Source organism: Salmo salar, chromosome 06 (genome assembly GCF_965601325.2).
Source record: "Salmo salar chromosome 06, fSalSal1, whole genome shotgun sequence".
NCBI classification, from domain to species: Eukaryota; Metazoa; Chordata; class Actinopteri; order Salmoniformes; family Salmonidae; genus Salmo; species Salmo salar.
The window spans coordinates 1701156-1727122 of record NC_138296.1 but is presented as its reverse complement, the minus strand read 5'-3'; the positions used below and the strand labels follow the sequence as shown (position 1 = coordinate 1727122).

At 51.3% G+C, this 25967-nt stretch overlaps 1 protein-coding gene across 2 annotated transcripts in view; it reads left to right on the top strand.

Annotated features, from left to right (window-relative positions):
- The window catches only part of nubp1 (nucleotide binding protein 1 (MinD homolog, E. coli)), a 40777-nt gene extending 19692 nt beyond the window's left edge, over window positions 1-21085 (top strand). Inside the window, exons 10-12 of one of the 2 annotated variants that reach the window (XM_082976226.1) lie at window positions 1090-1173; window positions 19880-20490; window positions 20581-21085. In XM_082976226.1, coding sequence (XP_082832352.1) covers window positions 1090-1173; window positions 19880-19932 — 137 coding nt within the window. In that variant the 3' untranslated portion in view covers window positions 19933-20490; window positions 20581-21085. The remainder of the gene's footprint in view (window positions 1-1089; window positions 1174-19879; window positions 20491-20580) is intronic. The other variant, XM_082976227.1, reaches the window with a different exon arrangement.
- The last annotated feature ends 4882 nt before the right edge of the window (window positions 21086-25967 follow it).

Genomic DNA, 25967 nt, shown 5'->3' with positions numbered 1-25967 from the left:
TCAGGTCTATAGATCCACACCACAGCTATGCAGTAAGTCAGGTCTATAGATCAACACCACAGCTATGCAGTAAGTCAGGTCTATAGATCCACACCACAGCTATGCAGTAAGTCAGGTCTATAGATCCACACCACAGCTATGCAGTAAGTCAGGTCTATAGATCCACACCACAGCTATGCAGTAAGTCAGGTCTATAGATCCACACCACAGCTATGCAGTAAGTCAGGTCTATAGATCCACACCACAGCTATGCAGTAAGTCAGGTCTATAGATCAACACCACAGCTATGCAGTAAGTCAGGTCTATAGATCAACACCACAGCTATGCAGTAAGTCAGGTCTATAGATCCACAGCTATGCAGTAAGTCAGGTCTATAGATCCACAGCTATGCAGTAAGTCAGGTCTATAGATCCACACCACAGCTATGCAGTAAGTCAGGTCTATAGATCCACACCACAGCTATGCAGTAAGTCAGGTCTATAGATCCACACCACAGCTATGCAGTAAGTCAGGTCTATAGATCCACACCACAGCTATGCAGTAAGTCAGGTCTATAGATCCACACCACAGCTATGCAGTAAGTCAGGTCTATAGATCAACACCACAGCTATGCAGTAAGTCAGGTCTATAGATCCACACCACAGCTATGCAGTAAGTCAGGTCTATAGATCCACACCACAGCTATGCAGTAAGTCAGGTCTATAGATCCACACCACAGCTATGCAGTAAGTCAGGTCTATAGATCCACAGCTATGCAGTAAGTCAGGTCTATAGATCCACACCACAGCTATGCAGTAAGTCAGGTCTATAGATCCACACCACAGCTATGCAGTAAGTCAGGTCTATAGATCCACACCACAGCTATGCAGTAAGTCAGGTCTATAGATCCACACCACAGCTATGCAGTAAGTCAGGTCTATAGATCCACAGCTATGCAGTAAGTCAGGTCTATAGATCTACACTGGACTCTCCTTTTGACCACTGTTTATCTCTCTCTCACATCCCCTTCTCTGTCTCTCTCACACCCCCTTCTCTCTCACCCCCCCCCCCCTCTCTCTCTCTCTCTCTCTCACCCCTCTTCTCTGTCAGGTAAGAGTTGTGATGAAGGGAAGTCATTCCTGACTGAAGTCCCAGACTCCCCTGCTGCTGCTGCTTACCACACGATAGTACAGAGTGAGTATACAAGACGCACACACTCCTACACAGACACACACACACAGAGAGAAACAAACACACACATATAACACACACACACACACACACACACACAGAGAAACACACACATATAACACACACACACACACACAGAGAAACACACAAACACACACAGAAACACACACACACACAGAAACAAACACACACACACACACAGAGAGAAACACACACACACACACAGAGAGAAACACACACATACCGACACTCCTACACACACACACACACACACACAGAAACAAACACACACACACACACACTTCTACACACACAGAGATAAACATGGACAAAACACATTTGTTTAATTCTGTTGAAATGGCGTTAAAGAGGAAGAGAGACTCTACCAGAGGAAGTAGGAACAATAATAACATTGATATCAGGAAATGAAATGTAGGTTTATATGGGGGGGGTCAGACTGTTAGAGCAGTAATATGTACCTACACACACCCAGGATTACTGCTGGAGGGGGGGGGGGGTCAGACTGTTAGAGCAGTAATATGTACCTACACACACCCAGGATTACTGCTGGAGGGGGGGGGGGGTCAGACTGTTAGAGCAGTAATATGTACCTACACACACCCAGGATTACTGCTGGAGGGGGGGGGGGTCAGACTGTTAGAGCAGTAATATGTACCTACACACACCCAGGATTACTGCTGGAGGGGGGGGTCAGACTGTTAGAGCAGTAATATGTACCTACACACACCCAGGATTACTGCTGGAGGGGGGGGGGGGGTCAGACTGTTAGAGCAGTAATATGTACCTACACACACCCAGGATTACTGCTGGAGGGGGGGGGGGTCAGACTGTTAGAGCAGTAATATGTACCTACACACACCCAGGATTACTGCTGGAGGGGGGGGGGGGGTCAGACTGTTAGAGCAGTAATATGTACCTACACACACCCAGGATTACTGCTGGAGGGGGGGGGGGGGGGTCAGACTGTTAGAGCAGTAATATGTACCTACACACACCCAGGATTACTGCTGGAGGGGGGGGGGGGGGTCAGACTGTTAGAGCAGTAATATGTACCTACACACACCCAGGATTACTGCTGGAGGGGGGGGGGGGGGGTCAGACTGTTAGAGCAGTAATATGTACCTACACACACCCAGGATTACTGCTGGAGGGGGGGGGGGGGTCAGACTGTTAGAGCAGTAATATGTACCTACACACACCCAGGATTACTGCTGGAGGGGGGGGGGGTCAGACTGTTAGAGCAGTAATATGTACCTACACACACCCAGGATTACTGCTGGAGGGGGGGGGGGGTCAGACTGTTAGAGCAGTAATATGTACCTACACACACCCAGGATTACTGCTGGAGGGGGGGGGGGGGGTCAGACTGTTAGAGCAGTAATATGTACCTACACACACCCAGGATTACTGCTGGAGGGGGGGGGGGGGTCAGACTGTTAGAGCAGTAATATGTACCTACACACACCCAGGATTACTGCTGGAGGGGGGGGGGGGGTCAGACTGTTAGAGCAGTAATATGTACCTACACACACCCAGGATTACTGCTGGAGGGGGGGGGGGGGTCAGACTGTTAGAGCAGTAATATGTACCTACACACACCCAGGATTACTGCTGGAGGGGGGGGGGGGTCAGACTGTTAGAGCAGTAATATGTACCTACACACACCCAGGATTACTGCTGGGGGGGGGGGGGTCAGACTGTTAGAGCAGTAATATGTACCTACACACACCCAGGATTACTGCTGGAGGGGGGGGGGGTCAGACTGTTAGAGCAGTAATATGTACCTACACACACCCAGGATTACTGCTGGAGGGGGGGGGGGGGTCAGACTGTTAGAGCAGTAATATGTACCTACACACACCCAGGATTACTGCTGGAGGGGGGGGGGGGTCAGACTGTTAGAGCAGTAATATGTACCTACACACACCCAGGATTACTGCTGGAGGGGGGGGGGGGGTCAGACTGTTAGAGCAGTAATATGTACCTACACACACCCAGGATTACTGCTGGAGGGGGGGGGGGGGTCAGACTGTTAGAGCAGTAATATGTACCTACACACACCCAGGATTACTGCTGGAGGGGGGGGGGGGTCAGACTGTTAGAGCAGTAATATGTACCTACACACACCCAGGATTACTGCTGGAGGGGGGGGGGGGTCAGACTGTTAGAGCAGTAATATGTACCTACACACACCCAGGATTACTGCTGGAGGGGGGGGGGGTCAGACTGTTAGAGCAGTAATATGTACCTACACACACCCAGGATTACTGCTGGAGGGGGGGGGGTCAGACTGTTAGAGCAGTAATATGTACCTACACACACCCAGGATTACTGCTGGGGGGGGGGGGGGTCAGACTGTTAGAGCAGTAATATGTACCTACACACACCCAGGATTACTGCTGGAGGGGGGGGGGGGTCAGACTGTTAGAGCAGTAATATGTACCTACACACACCCAGGATTACTGCTGGAGGGGGGGGGGGGGTCAGACTGTTAGAGCAGTAATATGTACCTACACACACCCAGGATTACTGCTGGAGGGGGGGGGGGGTCAGACTGTTAGAGCAGTAATATGTACCTACACACACCCAGGATTACTGCTGGAGGGGGGGGGGGGGTCAGACTGTTAGAGCAGTAATATGTACCTACACACACCCAGGATTACTGCTGGAGGGGGGGGGGGGTCAGACTGTTAGAGCAGTAATATGTACCTACACACACCCAGGATTACTGCTGGAGGGGGGGGGGGGGTCAGACTGTTAGAGCAGTAATATGTACCTACACACACCCAGGATTACTGCTGGAGGGGGGGGGGGGTCAGACTGTTAGAGCAGTAATATGTACCTACACACACCCAGGATTACTGCTGGAGGGGGGGGGGGGGTCAGACTGTTAGAGCAGTAATATGTACCTACACACACCCAGGATTACTGCTGGAGGGGGGGGGGGGGTCAGACTGTTAGAGCAGTAATATGTACCTACACACACCCAGGATTACTGCTGGAGGGGGGGGGGGGGTCAGACTGTTAGAGCAGTAATATGTACCTACACACACCCAGGATTACTGCTGGAGGGGGGGGGGGGTCAGACTGTTAGAGCAGTAATATGTACCTACACACACCCAGGATTACTGCTGGAGGGGGGGGGGGGTCAGACTGTTAGAGCAGTAATATGTACCTACACACACCCAGGATTACTGCTGGAGGGGGGGGGGGGTCAGACTGTTAGAGCAGTAATATGTACCTACACACACCCAGGATTACTGCTGGAGGGGGGGGGGGGTCAGACTGTTAGAGCAGTAATATGTACCTACACACACCCAGGATTACTGCTGGAGGGGGGGGGGGGTCAGACTGTTAGAGCAGTAATATGTACCTACACACACCCAGGATTACTGCTGGAGGGGGGGGGGGGGTCAGACTGTTAGAGCAGTAATATGTACCTACACACACCCAGGATTACTGCTGGAGGGGGGGGGGGGGTCAGACTGTTAGAGCAGTAATATGTACCTACACACACCCAGGATTACTGCTGGAGGGGGGGGGGGGGTCAGACTGTTAGAGCAGTAATATGTACCTACACACACCCAGGATTACTGCTGGAGGGGGGGGGGGGTCAGACTGTTAGAGCAGTAATATGTACCTACACACACCCAGGATTACTGCTGGAGGGGGGGGGGGGTCAGACTGTTAGAGCAGTAATATGTACCTACACACACCCAGGATTACTGCTGGAGGGGGGGGGGGGGTCAGACTGTTAGAGCAGTAATATGTACCTACACACACCCAGGATTACTGCTGGAGGGGGGGGGGGGGTCAGACTGTTAGAGCAGTAATATGTACCTACACACACCCAGGATTACTGCTGGAGGGGGGGGGGGGGTCAGACTGTTAGAGCAGTAATATGTACCTACACACACCCAGGATTACTGCTGGAGGGGGGGGGGGGTCAGACTGTTAGAGCAGTAATATGTACCTACACACACCCAGGATTACTGCTGGAGGGGGGGGGGGGTCAGACTGTTAGAGCAGTAATATGTACCTACACACACCCAGGATTACTGCTGGAGGGGGGGGGGGTCAGACTGTTAGAGCAGTAATATGTACCTACACACACCCAGGATTACTGCTGGGGGGGGGGGGGTCAGACTGTTAGAGCAGTAATATGTACCTACACACACCCAGGATTACTGCTGGGGGGGGGGGGGTCAGACTGTTAGAGCAGTAATATGTACCTACACACACCCAGGATTACTGCTGGAGGGGGGGGGGGGTCAGACTGTTAGAGCAGTAATATGTACCTACACACACCCAGGATTACTGCTGGAGGGGGGGGGGGTCAGACTGTTAGAGCAGTAATATGTACCTACACACACCCAGGATTACTGCTGGAGGGGGGGGGGGTCAGACTGTTAGAGCAGTAATATGTACCTACACACACCCAGGATTACTGCTGGAGGGGGGGGGGGGTCAGACTGTTAGAGCAGTAATATGTACCTACACACACCCAGGATTACTGCTGGAGGGGGGGGGGGGTCAGACTGTTAGAGCAGTAATATGTACCTACACACACCCAGGATTACTGCTGGGGGGGGGGGGGGGTCAGACTGTTAGAGCAGTAATATGTACCTACACACACCCAGGATTACTGCTGGAGGGGGGGGGGGGTCAGACTGTTAGAGCAGTAATATGTACCTACACACACCCAGGATTACTGCTGGAGGGGGGGGGGGGTCAGACTGTTAGAGCAGTAATATGTACCTACACACACCCAGGATTACTGCTGGAGGGGGGGGGGGGTCAGACTGTTAGAGCAGTAATATGTACCTACACACACCCAGGATTACTGCTGGAGGGGGGGGGGGGTCAGACTGTTAGAGCAGTAATATGTACCTACACACACCCAGGATTACTGCTGGAGGGGGGGGGGTCAGACTGTTAGAGCAGTAATATGTACCTACACACACCCAGGATTACTGCTGGAGGGGGGGGGGGGTCAGACTGTTAGAGCAGTAATATGTACCTACACACACCCAGGATTACTGCTGGAGGGGGGGGGGGGTCAGACTGTTAGAGCAGTAATATGTACCTACACACACCCAGGATTACTGCTGGAGGGGGGGGGGGTCAGACTGTTAGAGCAGTAATATGTACCTACACACACCCAGGATTACTGCTGGAGGGGGGGGGGGTCAGACTGTTAGAGCAGTAATATGTACCTACACACACCCAGGATTACTGCTGGAGGGGGGGGGGGGGTCAGACTGTTAGAGCAGTAATATGTACCTACACACACCCAGGATTACTGCTGGAGGGGGGGGGGGTCAGACTGTTAGAGCAGTAATATGTACCTACACACACCCAGGATTACTGCTGGAGGGGGGGGGGGGGTCAGACTGTTAGAGCAGTAATATGTACCTACACACACCCAGGATTACTGCTGGAGGGGGGGGGGGGTCAGACTGTTAGAGCAGTAATATGTACCTACACACACCCAGGATTACTGCTGGAGGGGGGGGGGGGTCAGACTGTTAGAGCAGTAATATGTACCTACACACACCCAGGATTACTGCTGGAGGGGGGGGGGGGTCAGACTGTTAGAGCAGTAATATGTACCTACACACACCCAGGATTACTGCTGGAGGGGGGGGGGGGTCAGACTGTTAGAGCAGTAATATGTACCTACACACACCCAGGATTACTGCTGGGGGGGGGGGGTCAGACTGTTAGAGCAGTAATATGTACCTACACACACCCAGGATTACTGCTGGGGGGGGGGGGTCAGACTGTTAGAGCAGTAATATGTACCTACACACACCCAGGATTACTGCTGGAGGGGGGGGGGGGTCAGACTGTTAGAGCAGTAATATGTACCTACACACACCCAGGATTACTGCTGGAGGGGGGGGGTCAGACTGTTAGAGCAGTAATATGTACCTACACACACCCAGGATTACTGCTGGGGGGGGGGGGGTCAGACTGTTAGAGCAGTAATATGTACCTACACACACCCAGGATTACTGCTGGGGGGGGGGGGTCAGACTGTTAGAGCAGTAATATGTACCTACACACACCCAGGATTACTGCTGGAGGGGGGGGGGGGTCAGACTGTTAGAGCAGTAATATGTACCTACACACACCCAGGATTACTGCTGGGGGGGGGGGGTCAGACTGTTAGAGCAGTAATATGTACCTACACACACCCAGGATTACTGCTGGAGGGGGGGGGGGTCAGACTGTTAGAGCAGTAATATGTACCTACACACACCCAGGATTACTGCTGGAGGGGGGGGGGTCAGACTGTTAGAGCAGTAATATGTACCTACACACACCCAGGATTACTGCTGGAGGGGGGGGGGTCAGACTGTTAGAGCAGTAATATGTACCTACACACACCCAGGATTACTGCTGGGGGGGGGGGGTCAGACTGTTAGAGCAGTAATATGTACCTACACACACCCAGGATTACTGCTGGAGGGGGGGGGGGTCAGACTGTTAGAGCAGTAATATGTACCTACACACACCCAGGATTACTGCTGGGGGGGGGGGGGTCAGACTGTTAGAGCAGTAATATGTACCTACACACACCCAGGATTACTGCTGGAGGGGGGGGGGTCAGACTGTTAGAGCAGTAATATGTACCTACACACACCCAGGATTACTGCTGGAGGGGGGGGGGGTCAGACTGTTAGAGCAGTAATATGTACCTACACACACCCAGGATTACTGCTGGAGGGGGGGGGGGTCAGACTGTTAGAGCAGTAATATGTACCTACACACACCCAGGATTACTGCTGGAGGGGGGGGGGGGTCAGACTGTTAGAGCAGTAATATGTACCTACACACACCCAGGATTACTGCTGGAGGGGGGGGGGGTCAGACTGTTAGAGCAGTAATATGTACCTACACACACCCAGGATTACTGCTGGAGGGGGGGGGGGTCAGACTGTTAGAGCAGTAATATGTACCTACACACACCCAGGATTACTGCTGGAGGGGGGGGGGTCAGACTGTTAGAGCAGTAATATGTACCTACACACACCCAGGATTACTGCTGGAGGGGGGGGGGGTCAGACTGTTAGAGCAGTAATATGTACCTACACACACCCAGGATTACTGCTGGAGGGGGGGGGGTCAGACTGTTAGAGCAGTAATATGTACCTACACACACCCAGGATTACTGCTGGAGGGGGGGGGTCAGACTGTTAGAGCAGTAATATGTACCTACACACACCCAGGATTACTGCTGGGGGGGGGGGTCAGACTGTTAGAGCAGTAATATGTACCTACACACACCCAGGATTACTGCTGGAGGGGGGGGTCAGACTGTTAGAGCAGTAATATGTACCTACACACACCCAGGATTACTGCTGGAGGGGGGGGGGGTCAGACTGTTAGAGCAGTAATATGTACCTACACACACCCAGGATTACTGCTGGAGGGGGGGGGGGGTCAGACTGTTAGAGCAGTAATATGTACCTACACACACCCAGGATTACTGCTGGGGGGGGGGGGGTCAGACTGTTAGAGCAGTAATATGTACCTACACACACCCAGGATTACTGCTGGAGGGGGGGGGGGTCAGACTGTTAGAGCAGTAATATGTACCTACACACACCCAGGATTACTGCTGGAGGGGGGGGGGTCAGACTGTTAGAGCAGTAATATGTACCTACACACACCCAGGATTACTGCTGGGGGGGGGGGTCAGACTGTTAGAGCAGTAATATGTACCTACACACACCCAGGATTACTGCTGGAGGGGGGGGGGTCAGACTGTTAGAGCAGTAATATGTACCTACACACACCCAGGATTACTGCTGGGGGGGGGGGGTCAGACTGTTAGAGCAGTAATATGTACCTACACACACCCAGGATTACTGCTGGAGGGGGGGGGTCAGACTGTTAGAGCAGTAATATGTACCTACACACACCCAGGATTACTGCTGGAGGGGGGGGGGGGTCAGACTGTTAGAGCAGTAATATGTACCTACACACACCCAGGATTACTGCTGGAGGGGGGGGGGGTCAGACTGTTAGAGCAGTAATATGTACCTACACACACCCAGGATTACTGCTGGAGGGGGGGGGGGTCAGACTGTTAGAGCAGTAATATGTACCTACACACACCCAGGATTACTGCTGGAGGGGGGGGGGGTCAGACTGTTAGAGCAGTAATATGTACCTACACACACCCAGGATTACTGCTGGGGGGGGGGGGTCAGACTGTTAGAGCAGTAATATGTACCTACACACACCCAGGATTACTGCTGGAGGGGGGGGGGGTCAGACTGTTAGAGCAGTAATATGTACCTACACACACCCAGGATTACTGCTGGAGGGGGGGGGGGGGTCAGACTGTTAGAGCAGTAATATGTACCTACACACACCCAGGATTACTGCTGGAGGGGGGGGGGGGTCAGACTGTTAGAGCAGTAATATGTACCTACACACACCCAGGATTACTGCTGGAGGGGGGGGGGGGTCAGACTGTTAGAGCAGTAATATGTACCTACACACACCCAGGATTACTGCTGGAGGGGGGGGGGGTCAGACTGTTAGAGCAGTAATATGTACCTACACACACCCAGGATTACTGCTGGGGGGGGGGGGGTCAGACTGTTAGAGCAGTAATATGTACCTACACACACCCAGGATTACTGCTGGAGGGGGGGGGTCAGACTGTTAGAGCAGTAATATGTACCTACACACACCCAGGATTACTGCTGGAGGGGGGGGGGGTCAGACTGTTAGAGCAGTAATATGTACCTACACACACCCAGGATTACTGCTGGAGGGGGGGGGTCAGACTGTTAGAGCAGTAATATGTACCTACACACACCCAGGATTACTGCTGGAGGGGGGGGGGGGTCAGACTGTTAGAGCAGTAATATGTACCTACACACACCCAGGATTACTGCTGGAGGGGGGGGGGTCAGACTGTTAGAGCAGTAATATGTACCTACACACACCCAGGATTACTGCTGGAGGGGGGGGGTCAGACTGTTAGAGCAGTAATATGTACCTACACACACCCAGGATTACTGCTGGAGGGGGGGGGGGGTCAGACTGTTAGAGCAGTAATATGTACCTACACACACCCAGGATTACTGCTGGGGGGGGGGGGGGGGGTCAGACTGTTAGAGCAGTAATATGTACCTACACACACCCAGGATTACTGCTGGAGGGGGGGGGGTCAGACTGTTAGAGCAGTAATATGTACCTACACACACCCAGGATTACTGCTGGGGGGGGGGGGGGTCAGACTGTTAGAGCAGTAATATGTACCTACACACACCCAGGATTACTGCTGGGGGGGGGGGGTCAGACTGTTAGAGCAGTAATATGTACCTACACACACCCAGGATTACTGCTGGGGGGGGGGGGTCAGACTGTTAGAGCAGTAATATGTACCTACACACACCCAGGATTACTGCTGGAGGGGGGGGGGTCAGACTGTTAGAGCAGTAATATGTACCTACACACACCCAGGATTACTGCTGGAGGGGGGGGGGGTCAGACTGTTAGAGCAGTAATATGTACCTACACACACCCAGGATTACTGCTGGAGGGGGGGGGGTTCAGACTGTTAGAGCAGTAATATGTACCTACACACACCCAGGATTACTGCTGGAGGGGGGGGGGGTCAGACTGTTAGAGCAGTAATATGTACCTACACACACCCAGGATTACTGCTGGAGGGGGGGGGGGGTCAGACTGTTAGAGCAGTAATATGTACCTACACACACCCAGGATTACTGCTGGAGGGGGGGGGGGTCAGACTGTTAGAGCAGTAATATGTACCTACACACACCCAGGATTACTGCTGGGGGGGGGGGGTCAGACTGTTAGAGCAGTAATATGTACCTACACACACCCAGGATTACTGCTGGAGGGGGGGGGGTCATCAGACTGTTAGAGCAGTAATATGTACCTACACACACCCAGGATTACTGCTGGAGGGGGGGGGGTCATCAGACTGTTAGAGCAGTAATATGTACCTACACACACCCAGGATTACTGCTGGAGGGGGGGGGGGGTCAGACTGTTAGAGCAGTAATATGTACCTACACACACCCAGGATTACTGCTGGGGGGGGGGGGGGGGGTCAGACTGTTAGAGCAGTAATATGTACCTACACACACCCAGGATTACTGCTGGAGGGGGGGGGGGGTCAGACTGTTAGAGCAGTAATATGTACCTACACACACCCAGGATTACTGCTGGAGGGGGGGGGGGGTCAGACTGTTAGAGCAGTAATATGTACCTACACACACCCAGGATTACTGCTGGAGGGGGGGGGGTCAGACTGTTAGAGCAGTAATATGTACCTACACACACCCAGGATTACTGCTGGAGGGGGGGGGGTCATCAGACTGTTAGAGCAGTAATATGTACCTACACACACCCAGGATTACTGCTGGAGGGGGGGGGGGGGTCATCAGACTGTTAGAGCAGTAATATGTACCTACACACACCCAGGATTACTGCTGGAGGGGGGGGGGGGTCAGACTGTTAGAGCAGTAATATGTACCTACACACACCCAGGATTACTGCTGGAGGGGGGGGGGGGGGTCAGACTGTTAGAGCAGTAATATGTACCTACACACACCCAGGATTACTGCTGGAGGGGGGGGGGGGTCAGACTGTTAGAGCAGTAATATGTACCTACACACACCCAGGATTACTGCTGGAGGGGGGGGGGTCAGACTGTTAGAGCAGTAATATGTACCTACACACACCCAGGATTACTGCTGGGGGGGGGGGTCAGACTGTTAGAGCAGTAATATGTACCTACACACACCCAGGATTACTGCTGGAGGGGGGGGGTCATCAGACTGTTAGAGCAGTAATATGTACCTACACACACCCAGGATTACTGCTGGGGGGGGGGGGGGTCATCAGACTGTTAGAGCAGTAATATGTACCTACACACACCCAGGATTACTGCTGGAGGGGGGGGGGGGTCAGACTGTTAGAGCAGTAATATGTACCTACACACACCCAGGATTACTGCTGGAGGGGGGGGGGGGTCAGACTGTTAGAGCAGTAATATGTACCTACACACACCCAGGATTACTGCTGGGGGGGGGGGGGGGGGGTCAGACTGTTAGAGCAGTAATATGTACCTACACACACCCAGGATTACTGCTGGAGGGGGGGGGGGTCAGACTGTTAGAGCAGTAATATGTACCTACACACACCCAGGATTACTGCTGGGGGGGGGGGTCATCAGACTGTTAGAGCAGTAATATGTACCTACACACACCCAGGATTACTGCTGGGGGGGGGGGTCGTCAGACTGTTAGAGCAGTAATATGTACCTACACACACCCAGGATTACTGCTGGGGGGGGGGGGGGGTCAGACTGTTAGAGCAGTAATATGTACCTACACACACCCAGGATTACTGCTGGAGGGGGGGGGGGGGTCAGACTGTTAGAGCAGTAATATGTACCTACACACACCCAGGATTACTGCTGGGGGGGGGGGGGTCAGACTGTTAGAGCAGTAATATGTACCTACACACACCCAGGATTACTGCTGGGGGGGGGGGGGGTCAGACTGTTAGAGCAGTAATATGTACCTACACACACCCAGGATTACTGCTGGGGGGGGGGGGTCATCAGACTGTTAGAGCAGTAATATGTACCTACACACACCCAGGATTACTGCTGGAGGGGGGGGGGGTCATCAGACTGTTAGAGCAGTAATATGTACCTACACACACCCAGGATTACTGCTGGGGGGGGGGGGGTCATCAGACTGTTAGAGCAGTAATATGTACCTACACACACCCAGGATTACTGCTGGGGGGGGGGGGGGTCACAGACTGTTAGAGCAGTAATATGTACCTACACACACCCAGGATTACTGCTGGAGGGGGGGGGTCGTCAGACTGTTAGAGCAGTAATATGTACCTACACACACCCAGGATTACTGCTGGAGGGGGGGGGGTCAGACTGTTAGAGCAGTAATATGTACCTACACACACCCAGGATTACTGCTGGAGGGGGGGGGGTCAGACTGTTAGAGCAGTAATATGTACCTACACACACCCAGGATTACTGCTGGAGGGGGGGGGTCAGACTGTTAGAGCAGTAATATGTACCTACACACACCCAGGATTACTGCTGGGGGGGGGGGGGGTCAGACTGTTAGAGCAGTAATATGTACCTACACACACCCAGGATTACTGCTGGAGGGGGGGGGGGGGTCAGACTGTTAGAGCAGTAATATGTACCTACACACACCCAGGATTACTGCTGGAGGGGGGGGGGGTCATCAGACTGTTAGAGCAGTAATATGTACCTACACACACCCAGGATTACTGCTGGGGGGGGGGTCATCAGACTGTTAGAGCAGTAATATGTACCTACACACACCCAGGATTACTGCTGGGGGGGGGGGGGTCATCAGACTGTTAGAGCAGTAATATGTACCTACACACACCCAGGATTACTGCTGGAGGGGGGGGGGTCAGACTGTTAGAGCAGTAATATGTACCTACACACACCCAGGATTACTGCTGGAGGGGGGGGGTCAGACTGTTAGAGCAGTAATATGTACCTACACACACCCAGGATTACTGCTGGGGGGGGGGGGTCAGACTGTTAGAGCAGTAATATGTACCTACACACACCCAGGATTACTGCTGGAGGGGGGGGGTCAGACTGTTAGAGCAGTAATATGTACCTACACACACCCAGGATTACTGCTGGAGGGGGGGGGGGTCAGACTGTTAGAGCAGTAATATGTACCTACACACACCCAGGATTACTGCTGGGGGGGGGGGGGTCAGACTGTTAGAGCAGTAATATGTACCTACACACACCCAGGATTACTGCTGGAGGGGGGGGGGGTCAGACTGTTAGAGCAGTAATATGTACCTACACACACCCAGGATTACTGCTGGGGGGGGGGGGTCATCAGACTGTTAGAGCAGTAATATGTACCTACACACACCCAGGATTACTGCTGGAGGGGGGGGGTCAGACTGTTAGAGCAGTAATATGTACCTACACACACCCAGGATTACTGCTGGGGGGGGGGGGTCAGACTGTTAGAGCAGTAATATGTACCTACACACACCCAGGATTACTGCTGGGGGGGGGGGGTCAGACTGTTAGAGCAGTAATATGTACCTACACACACCCAGGATTACTGCTGGGGGGGGGGGGTCAGACTGTTAGAGCAGTAATATGTACCTACACACACCCAGGATTACTGCTGGAGGAGGGGGGGGGGGGGGTCAGACTGTTAGAGCAGTAATATGTACCTACACACACCCAGGATTACTGCTGGGGGGGGGGGGTCAGACTGTTAGAGCAGTAATATGTACCTACACACACCCAGGATTACTGCTGGAGGGGGGGGTCAGACTGTTAGAGCAGTAATATGTACCTACACACACCCAGGATTACTGCTGGGGGGGGGGGGTCAGACTGTTAGAGCAGTAATATGTACCTACACACACCCAGGATTACTGCTGGGGGGGGGGGGTCAGACTGTTAGAGCAGTAATATGTACCTACACACACCCAGGATTACTGCTGGGGGGGGGGGGGTCAGACTGTTAGAGCAGTAATATGTACCTACACACACCCAGGATTACTGCTGGAGGGGGGGGGGTCATCAGACTGTTAGAGCAGTAATATGTACCTACACACCCAGGATTACTGCTGGGGGGGGGGGGGGGGGGGTCATCAGACTGTTAGAGCAGTAATATGTACCTACACACACCCAGGATTACTGCTGGAGGGGGGGGGGGTCATCAGACTGTTAGAGCAGTAATATGTACCTACACACACCCAGGATTACTGCTGGAGGGGGGGGGGGGGGTCAGACTGTTAGAGCAGTAATATGTACCTACACACACCCAGGATTACTGCTGGGGGGGGGGGGTCATCAGACTGTTAGAGCAGTAATATGTACCTACACACACCCAGGATTACTGCTGGAGGGGGGGGGGGGTCAGACTGTTAGAGCAGTAATATGTACCTACACACACCCAGGATTACTGCTGGAGGGGGGGGTCAGACTGTCAGAGCAGTAATATGTACCTACACACACCCAGGATTACTGCGGGGTCAGACTGTTAGAGCAGTAATATGTACCTACACACACCCAGGATTACTGCTGGAGGGGGGGGGGGTCATCAGACTGTTAGAGCAGTAATATGTACCTACACACACCCAGGATTACTGCTGGAGGGGGGGGGGGGGTCAGACTGTTAGAGCAGTAATATGTACCTACACACACCCAGGATTACTGCTGGGGGGGGGGGGGGGTCAGACTGTTAGAGCAGTAATATGTACCTACACACACCCAGGATTACTGCTGGAGGGGGGGGGGGTCAGACTGTTAGAGCAGTAATATGTACCTACACACACCCAGGATTACTGCTGGAGGGGGGGGGGGTCATCAGACTGTTAGAGCAGTAATATGTACCTACACACACCCAGGATTACTGCTGGGGGGGGGGGGGTCATCAGACTGTTAGAGCAGTAATATGTACCTACACACACCCAGGATTACTGCTGGAGGGGGGGGGGGGTCATCAGACTGTTAGAGCAGTAATATGTACCTACACACACCCAGGATTACTGCTGGAGGGGGGGGGGGGTCATCAGACTGTTAGAGCAGTAATATGTACCTACACACACCCAGGATTACTGCTGGGGGGGGGGGGGTCATCAGACTGTTAGAGCAGTAATATGTACCTACACACACCCAGGATTACTGCTGGAGGGGGGGGGGGTCAGACTGTTAGAGCAGTAATATGTACCTACACACACCCAGGATTACTGCTGGGGGGGGGGGGTCTCAGACTGTCAGAGCAGTAATATGTACCTACACACACCCAGGATTACTGCTGGAGGGGGGGGGGGGGGTCAGACTGTTAGAGCAGTAATATGTACCTACACACACCCAGGATTACTGCTGGAGGGGGGGGTCATCAGACTGTTAGAGCAGTAATATGTACCTACACACACCCAGGATTACTGCTGGAGGGGGGGGGGGGTCATCAGACTGTTAGAGCAGTAATATGTACCTACACACACCCAGGATTACTGCTGGGGGGGGGGTCATCAGACTGTTAGAGCAGTAATATGTACCTACACACACCCAGGATTACTGCTGGAGGGGGGGGGGGGTCATCAGACTGTTAGAGCAGTAATATGTACCTACACACACCCAGGATTACTGCTGGAGGGGGGGGGGGGGTCAGACTGTTAGAGCAGTAATATGTACCTACACACACCCAGGATTACTGCTGGAGGGGGGGGGGTCATCAGACTGTTAGAGCAGTAATATGTACCTACACACACCCAGGATTACTGCTGGAGGGGGGGGGGTCATCAGACTGTTAGAGCAGTAATATGTACCTACACACACCCAGGATTACTGCTGGGGGGGGGGGGGGGGTCAGACTGTTAGAGCAGTAATATGTACCTACACACACCCAGGATTACTGCTGGAGGGGGGGGGGGGTCAGACTGTTAGAGCAGTAATATGTACCTACACACACCCAGGATTACTGCTGGAGGGGGGGGGGGGGTCAGACTGTTAGAGCAGTAATATGTACCTACACACACCCAGGATTACTGCTGGAGGGGGGGGGTCTCAGACTGTTAGAGCAGTAATATGTACCTACACACACCCAGGATTACTGCTGGAGGGGGGGGGGGTCAGACTGTTAGAGCAGTAATATGTACCTACACACACCCAGGATTACTGCTGGGGGGGGGGGGTCATCAGACTGTTAGAGCAGTAATATGTACCTACACACACCCAGGATTACTGCTGGGGGGGGGGGGGTCAGACTGTTAGAGCAGTAATATGTACCTACACACACCCAGGATTACTGCTGGGGGGGAGGGTCATCAGACTGTTAGAGCAGTAATATGTACCTACACACACCCAGGATTACTGCTGGAGGGGGGGGGTCATCAGACTGTTAGAGCAGTAATATGTACCTACACACACCCAGGATTACTGCTGGAGGGGGGGGGGGTCAGACTGTTAGAGCAGTAATATGTACCTACACACACCCAGGATTACTGCTGGGGGGGGGGGGGGGGTCAGACTGTTAGAGCAGTAATATGTACCTACACACACCCAGGATTACTGCTGGAGGGGGGGGGGTCAGACTGTTAGAGCAGTAATATGTACCTACACACACCCAGGATTACTGCTGGAGGGGGGGGGGGGGTCAGACTGTTAGAGCAGTAATATGTACCTACACACACCCAGGATTACTGCTGGAGGGGGGGGGGGGGGGGGTCATCAGACTGTTAGAGCAGTAATATGTACCTACACACACCCAGGATTACTGCTGGGGGGGGGGGGGTCAGACTGTTAGAGCAGTAATATGTACCTACACACACCCAGGATTACTGCTGGGGGGGGGGGTCAGACTGTTAGAGCAGTAATATGTACCTACACACACCCAGGATTACTGCTGGAGGGGGGGGGTCATCAGACTGTTAGAGCAGTAATATGTACCTACACACACCCAGGATTACTGCTGGAGGGGGGGGGTCATCAGACTGTTAGAGCAGTAATATGTACCTACACACACCCAGGATTACTGCTGGGGGGGGGGGGGGTCAGACTGTTAGAGCAGTAATATGTACCTACACACACCCAGGATTACTGCTGGGGGGGGGGGGGCGTCAGACTGTTAGAGCAGTAATATGTACCTACACACACCCAGGATTACTGCTGGAGGGGGGGGGGTCGTCAGACTGTTAGAGCAGTAATATGTACCTACACACACCCAGGATTACTGCTGGAGGGGGGGGTCAGACTGTTAGAGCAGTAATATGTACCTACACACACCCAGGATTACTGCTGGGGGGGGGGGTCAGACTGTTAGAGCAGTAATATGTACCTACACACACCCAGGATTACTGCTGGGGGGGGGGGGGGGGGGGGGTCATCAGACTGTTAGAGCAGTAATATGTACCTACACACACCCAGGATTACTGCTGGAGGGGGGGGGGTCATCAGACTGTTAGAGCAGTAATATGTACCTACACACACCCAGGATTACTGCTGGGGGGGGGGTCAGACTGTTAGAGCAGTAATATGTACCTACACACACCCAGGATTACTGCTGGAGGGGGGGGGTCATCAGACTGTTAGAGCAGTAATATGTACCTACACACACCCAGGATTACTGCTGGGGGGGGGGGGTCAGACTGTTAGAGCAGTAATATGTACCTACACACACCCAGGATTACTGCTGGAGGGGGGGGGGGGTCAGACTGTTAGAGCAGTAATATGTACCTACACACACCCAGGATTACTGCTGGAGGGGGGGGGGGTCATCAGACTGTTAGAGCAGTAATATGTACCTACACACACCCAGGATTACTGCTGGGGGGGGGGGGGGGGGGGGTTCAGACTGTTAGAGCAGTAATATGTACCTACACACACCCAGGATTACTGCTGGAGGGGGGGGGGGTCATCAGACTGTTAGAGCAGTAATATGTACCTACACACACCCAGGATTACTGCTGGAGGGGGGGGTGGGGGGGATCAGACTGTTAGAGCAGTAATATGTACCTACACACACCCAGGACTACTGCTGGGAGGGGGGGGGTCATCAGACTGTTAGAGCAGTAATATGTACCTACACACACCCAGGATTACTGCTGGGGGGGGGGGGTGGGGGTCAGACTGTTAGAGCAGTAATATGTACCTACACACACCCAGGACTACTGCTGGAGGGGGGGTCAGACTGTTAGAGCAGTAATATGTACCTACACACACCCAGGATTACTGCTGGGGGGGGGGGGGGTCAGACTGTTAGAGCAGTAATATGTACCTACACACACCCAGGACTACTGCTGGAGGGGGGGTCATCAGACTGTTAGAGCAGTAATATGTACCTACACACACCCAGGATTACTGCTGGGGGGGGGGGGGGGATCAGACTGTTAGAGCAGTAATATGTACCTACACACACCCAGGACTACTGCTGGAGGGGGGGTCAGACTGTTAGAGCAGTAATATGTACCTACACACACCCAGGATTACTGCTGGGGGGGGGGGGGGGGGGTCAGACTGTTAGAGCAGTAATATGTACCTACACACACCCAGGATTACTGCTGGAGGGGGGGGGGGGGGTCAGACTGTTAGAGCAGTAATATGTACCTACACACACCCAGGATTACTGCTGGAGGGGGGGGGGTCATCAGACTGTTAGAGCAGTAATATGTACCTACACACCCAGGATTACTGCTGGAGGGGGGGGTCATCAGACTGTTAGAGCAGTAATATGTACCTACACACACCCAGGATTACTGCTGGAGGGGGGGGGGGGGTCAGACTGTTAGAGCAGTAATATGTACCTACACACACCCAGGATTACTGCTGGAGGGGGGGGGGGGTCATCAGACTGTTAGAGCAGTAATCCCCCCCCACACACTTGGATCCAACTCGTGACCTCTTGTCTCAATCAGGAGGAAGTGGGGTTCAATCAGGAGGAAGTGGTAGTCGCTATGACGAGCAGTTTGACGATACAGTGACATCTAACGCCTCGGCATTTATCAAAATCCCATATTTTATATGTTCTCATTTGTCTTTCTCTCTCCTACTATTCCTCCTCTCCTCTCCTCCCTCCCTCCTCCGTCCCCTCCCCTCCCTCCTCCGTCTCCTCTCCTCTCCTCACGTTGTATCCAGGGATCCAGGCCTACTGCTTGTCCCATGTGACACAGGAGGAGAGTGCTGGCTAGAAGCCAGTCTGCAGGCCGCCATGTTGCTCTGGATGCCAGGGACAGATCACATGTCGAGGGTCCTACTGTCTGGTGAATGAATAAATCACATGCTCTGGTTAGGAACTGATGTAGGACCAGGACCCCCATTCACAAAGTGTCTCAGAGTAGTACTGCTGATCAGGACCCTCATTCACATAGTGTCTCAGAGTAGTACTGCTGATCAGGACCCCCATTCACATAGTGTCTCAGAGTAGTACTGCTGATCAGGACCCCCATTCACATAGTGTCTCAGAGTACTACTGCTGATCAGGACCCCCATTCACATAGTGTCTCAGAGTACTACTGCTGATGTAGGACCAGGACCCCCATTCACATAGTGTCTCAGAGTAGTACTGCTGATCAGGACCCCCATTCACATAGTGTCTCAGAGTAGTACTGCTGATGTAGGACCAGGACCCCCATTCACAAAGTGTCTCAGAGTAGTACTGCTGATGTAGGATCAGGACCCCCATTCACATAGTGTCTCAGAGTAGTACTGCTGATCAGGACCCCCATTCACATAGTGTCTCAGAGTAGGTGACTGCTGATGTAGGACCAGGACCCCCATTCACAAGTGTCTCAGAGTAGTACGCTGATGAGGACCCCCATTCACAAGTGTCTGAGTAGTACTGCTGATGTAGGACCAGGACCCCCATTCACATAGTGTCTCAGAGTACTACTGCTGATGTAGGACCAGGACCCCCATTCACATAGTGTCTCAGAGTAGTACTGCTGATCAGGACCCCCATTCACATAGTGTCTCAGAGTAGTACTGCTGATGTAGGACCAGGACCCCCATTCACATAGTGTCTCAGAGTAGTACTGCTGATGTAGGACCAGGACCCCCATTCACATAGTGTCTCAGAGTAGTACTGCTGATCAGGACCCCCATTCACATAGTGTCTCAGAGTAGTACTGCTGATGTAGGACCAGAACCCCCATTCACAAAGTGTCTCAGAGTAGTACTGCTGATCAGGACCCCCATTCACATAGTGTCTCAGAGTAGTACTGCTGATGTAGGACCAGGACCCCCATTCACAAAGTGTCTCAGAGTAGTACTGCTGATCAGGACCCCATTCACATAGTGTCTCAGAGTAGTACTGCTGATCAGGACCCCCATTCACAAGTGTCTCAGAGTAGTACTGCTGATCAGGACCCCCATTCACAAGTGTCTCAGAGTACTACTGCTGATCAGGACCCCCATTCACATAGTGTCTCAGAGTAGTACTGCGGATGTAGGACCAGGACCCCCATTCACATAGTGTCTCAGAGTAGTACTGCTGATCAGGACCCCCATTCACATAGTGTCTCAGAGTAGTACTGCTGAATGTAGGACCAGGACCCCCATTCACATAGTGTCTCAGAGTAGTACTGCTGATGCTAGGATCAGGCCACCCCATTCACAATAGTGTCTCAGAGTAGTACTGCTGATCAGGACCCCCATTCACATAGTGTCTCAGAGTAGTACTGCTGATGTAGGACCAGGACCCCCATTCACATAGTGTCTCAGAGTAGTACTGCTGATCAGGACCCCCATTCACAAAGTGTCTCAGAGTAGTACTGCTGATCAGGACCCCCATTCACATAGTGTCTCAGAGTACTACTGCTGATGTAGGACCAGGACCCCCATTCACATAGTGTCTCAGAGTAGTACTGCTGATCAGGACCCCCATTCACATAGTGTCTCAGAGTAGTACTGCTGATGTAGGACCAGGACCCCCATTCACAAAGTGTCTCAGAGTAGTACTGCTGATGTAGGATCAGGACCCCCATTCACATAGTGTCTCAGAGTAGTACTGCTGATCAGGACCCCCATTCACATAGTGTCTCAGAGTAGTACTGCTGATGTAGGACCAGGACCCCCATTCACAAAGTGTCTCAGAGTAGTACTGCTGATCAGAACCCCCATTCACAAAGTGTCTCAGAGTAGTACTGCTGATGTCAGGACCAGGACCCCCATTCACAAAGTGTCTCAGAGTAGTACTGCTGATGTAGGACCAGGACCCCCATTCACAAAGTGTCTCAGAGTAGTACAGCTGATCAGGACCCCCATTCACAAAGTGTCTGAGTAGTACTGCTGATGTAGGACCAGGACCCCCATTCACATAGTGTCTCAGAGTAGTACTGCTGATGTAGGACCAGAACCCCCATTCACAAAGTGTCTGAGTAGTACTGCTGATGTAGGACCAGGACCCCCATTCACATAGTGTCTCAGAGTAGTACTGCTGATCAGAACCCCCATTCACAAAGTGTCTCAGAGTAGTACTGCTGATCAGGACCCCCATTCACAAAGTGTCTCAGAGAAGTACTGCTGATCAGGACCCCCATTCACATAGTGTACTGTTACTGAGTGTGTGAATATGGGACCTGATCCTAGATCCAGTTCTGTTACTCTGAGACTGTTTGTGAATATGGGACCTGATCCAAGATCCAGTTCTGTTACTGAGACTGTTTGTGAATATGGGACCTGATCCTAGATCCGGTTCTGTTACTCTGAGACTGTGAATATGGGACCTGATCCTAGATCCGGTTCTGTTACTCTGAGACTGTGAATATGGGACCTGATCCTAGATCCGGTTCTGTTACTCTGAGACCTGTTTGTGAATATGTGTACAGTTCTTTAGTATCACAACTCTGACCTTTTTTATAAATTGATAGTTCACCTGAAAAATGATATTTTGTTTTCCTTACCCTGTCAGCAGTCTTGGGACAAAGTAAGACTAAATTGTAATAAAATAAAAAAACACGGTAATCCATGCTTTTGTTTTAACTGGACACTGTCTCCAAATAATAAACGTTTTTGTTGTTGTTGTCCAAAACCCTGCAAGTCAATGTCCCCCTCATGTCCTGGATGAACTATCCCGTCAACCCTTTACACTGGTGGGGATTGGCCTTTATGGACAGGGTTAAACTGGAAGCTTTCTTACAGAACAAATGTGGAATAAACATAGTAGACGTTTAAAATAAAAAGAACAGTTTGGAGATTATGGGAACAGTTTGGATATTATGGGGACAGTTTGGAGATTATGGGGACAGTTTGGATATTATGGGGACAGTTTGGATATTATGGGGACAGTTTGGAGATTATGGGGACAGTTTGGATATTATGGGGACAGTTTGGATATTATGGGGACAGTTTGGATATTATGGGGACAGTTTGGATATTATGGGAACAGTATGGATATTATGGGAACAGTTTGGATATTATGGGGACAGTATGGGAACAGTTTGGATATTATGGGAACAGTTTGGATATTATGGGAACAGTATGGGGACAGTTTGGAGATTATGGGAACAGTTCGGAGATTATGGGAACAGTTTGGAGATTATGGGAACAGTTTGGAGATTATGGGAACAGTTTGGAGATTATGGGAACAGTTCGGAGATTATGGGAACAGTTTGGAGATTATGGGAACAGTTTGGATATTATGGGGACAGTTTGGATATTATGGGGACAGTTTGGAGATTATGGGGACAGTTTGGATATTATGGGGACAGTTTGGATATTATGGGGACAGTTTGGATATTATGGGGACAGTTTGGATATTATGGGAACAGTATGGATATTATGGGAACAGTTTGGATATTATGGGGACAGTATGGGAACAGTATGGGAACAGTTTGGATATTATGGGAACAGTTTGGATATTATGGGAACAGTATGGGGACAGTTTGGAGATTATGGGAACAGTTTGGATATTATGGGAACAGTTTGGATATTATGGGAACAGTATGGATATTATGGGAACAGTATGGATATTATGGGGACGGTTTGGATATTATGGGAACAGTATGGGGACGGTTTGGATATTATGGGAACAGTATGGATATTATGGGGACGGTTTGGATATTATGGGAACAGTATGGGGACAGTTTGGAGATTATGGGAACAGTTCGGAGATTATGGGAACATTTTGGATATTATGGGAACAGTTTGGATATTATGGGGACAGTATGGGAATAGTTCGGATATTATGGGAACAGTTTGGATATTATGGGAACCGTATGGGGACAGTTTGGATATTATGGGAACAGTTTGGATATTATGGGGACAGTTTGGAGATTATGGGGACAGTTTGGATATTATGGGAACAGTTTGGATATTATGGGGACAGTTTGGATGATTATGGGAGACAGTATTGGATATTATGGGAACAGTTTGGATATTATGGGGACGGTTTGGATATTATGGGAACAGTATGGGGACGGTTTGGATATTATGGGGACGGTTTGGATATTATGGGGACAGTTTGGATATTATGGGAACAGTTCGGAGATTATGGGAACAGTATGGGGACGGTTTGGATATTATGGGAACATTTTGGAGGTTATGGGGACAGTTTTGAGATTATGGGAACCGTTTGGAGATTATGGGGAAATGATTAGACCAAAGGTGAGGACACAACAGTTCACCTGACACGAGACTGAATCCAAACATTGTTGACAACGAAATCTGAAGAAGAAAAAAATACTCTGGAAACATTCAGTAACACAATACGAATATTCCTGGGAAATGTTGGGGTAGGTAAACCATAAAAACCAAGTGACAAGGGTTTGAGTGAGACGACTAACTGGTGTCTCCCAATTGGCCACACACACCTCTCTTAATAAATGTGCACAGTACCTAAAGTCATGTACTTTTATGACTGAAAGAAGTATATTTTTTTAAGGATTTTTAAGGATTTTTTGTTTTGTTGAGCTCTCCTAGCTGTGCTGTTGAGGAACTAGAGCAAGCAGACTGGGGGTGGTTCTGTTTGTAACAGCCCTGCACCTCCGCCAATCACACAATTACTGTTGTTGTTTTATGCAATCCCAAAAACGGACCATTTTATAAATCACAATATTGGGCATGATTTGAAAGCATTTTTTTTTTTACATTTATTTAAATAGGGAAGTTAGTTAAGAACAAATTCTTATTTTTACAATGACGGGCCTACCCCCCCCTCGGGGCCAAACCCGGACGCCGCTGGGGGGCGATTATGCGCTGCCCTATGGGACTCCCAATCACGACCGGATGTTTTTTTAAATCTGATTTTTAGTGTTTAGGATTTCACAAAGCGATTCAGAGAAGCAGATTGGGTAATTCTGGGTACTTATAGAACGGAGTCAAGACGACAAAATGTTCTTCACAATACAACAAAAGAACTGTTTATAGTGATCAGAACAACCCCAGGGTGTGACTCCGTGTCGTCTGTTCGTTGTACATCAAACATCGCGATTATAAAAATGTTGACACTTGTTTTTTAATGACAGAGGAGTTTTATGATATCGGAATGTGCACATTTGGACTCTGGCGTTGTCTTTTCTTTAGTCTGCTTGAAATGACATCATCGCGGTATTGATTTTAAAACTCTTGAGCGTCTCATCTTTCACAATGCATCGAGTCCTCGTAGTTTAGAGAATTTTACCTCGAGTCGGGTAACAAAATTGGACAAAAAAGTGGCCCAATTAGTGGGATGGATGGGGGCAATCTGGGCTACGTTCAGTAGGTTACTGGTAATGTTACCAGGGCTACGTTCAGTAGGTTACTGGTAATGTTACCAGGCAGGGCTACGTTCAGTAGGTTACTGGTAATGTTACCAGGGCTACGTTCAGTAGGTTACTGGTAATGTTACCAGGCAGGGCTACGTTCAGTAGGTTACTGGTAATGTTACCAGGCAGGGCTACGTTCAGTAGGTTACTGGTAATGTTACCAGGCAGGGCTACGTTCAGTAGGTTACTGGTAATGTTACCAGGCAGGGCTACGTTCAGTAGGTTACTGGTAATGTTACCAGGGCTACGTTCAGTAGGTTACTGGTAATGTTACCAGGGCTACGTTCAGTAGATTACTGGTAATGTTACCAGGGCTACGTTCAGTAGGTTACTGGTAATGTTACCAGGGCTACGTTCAGTAGGTTACTGGTAATGTTACCAGGGCTACGTTCAGTAGGTTACTGGTAATGTTACCAGGCAGGGCTACGTTCAGTAGGTTACTGGTAATGTTACCAGGCAGGGCTACGTTCAGTAGGTTACTG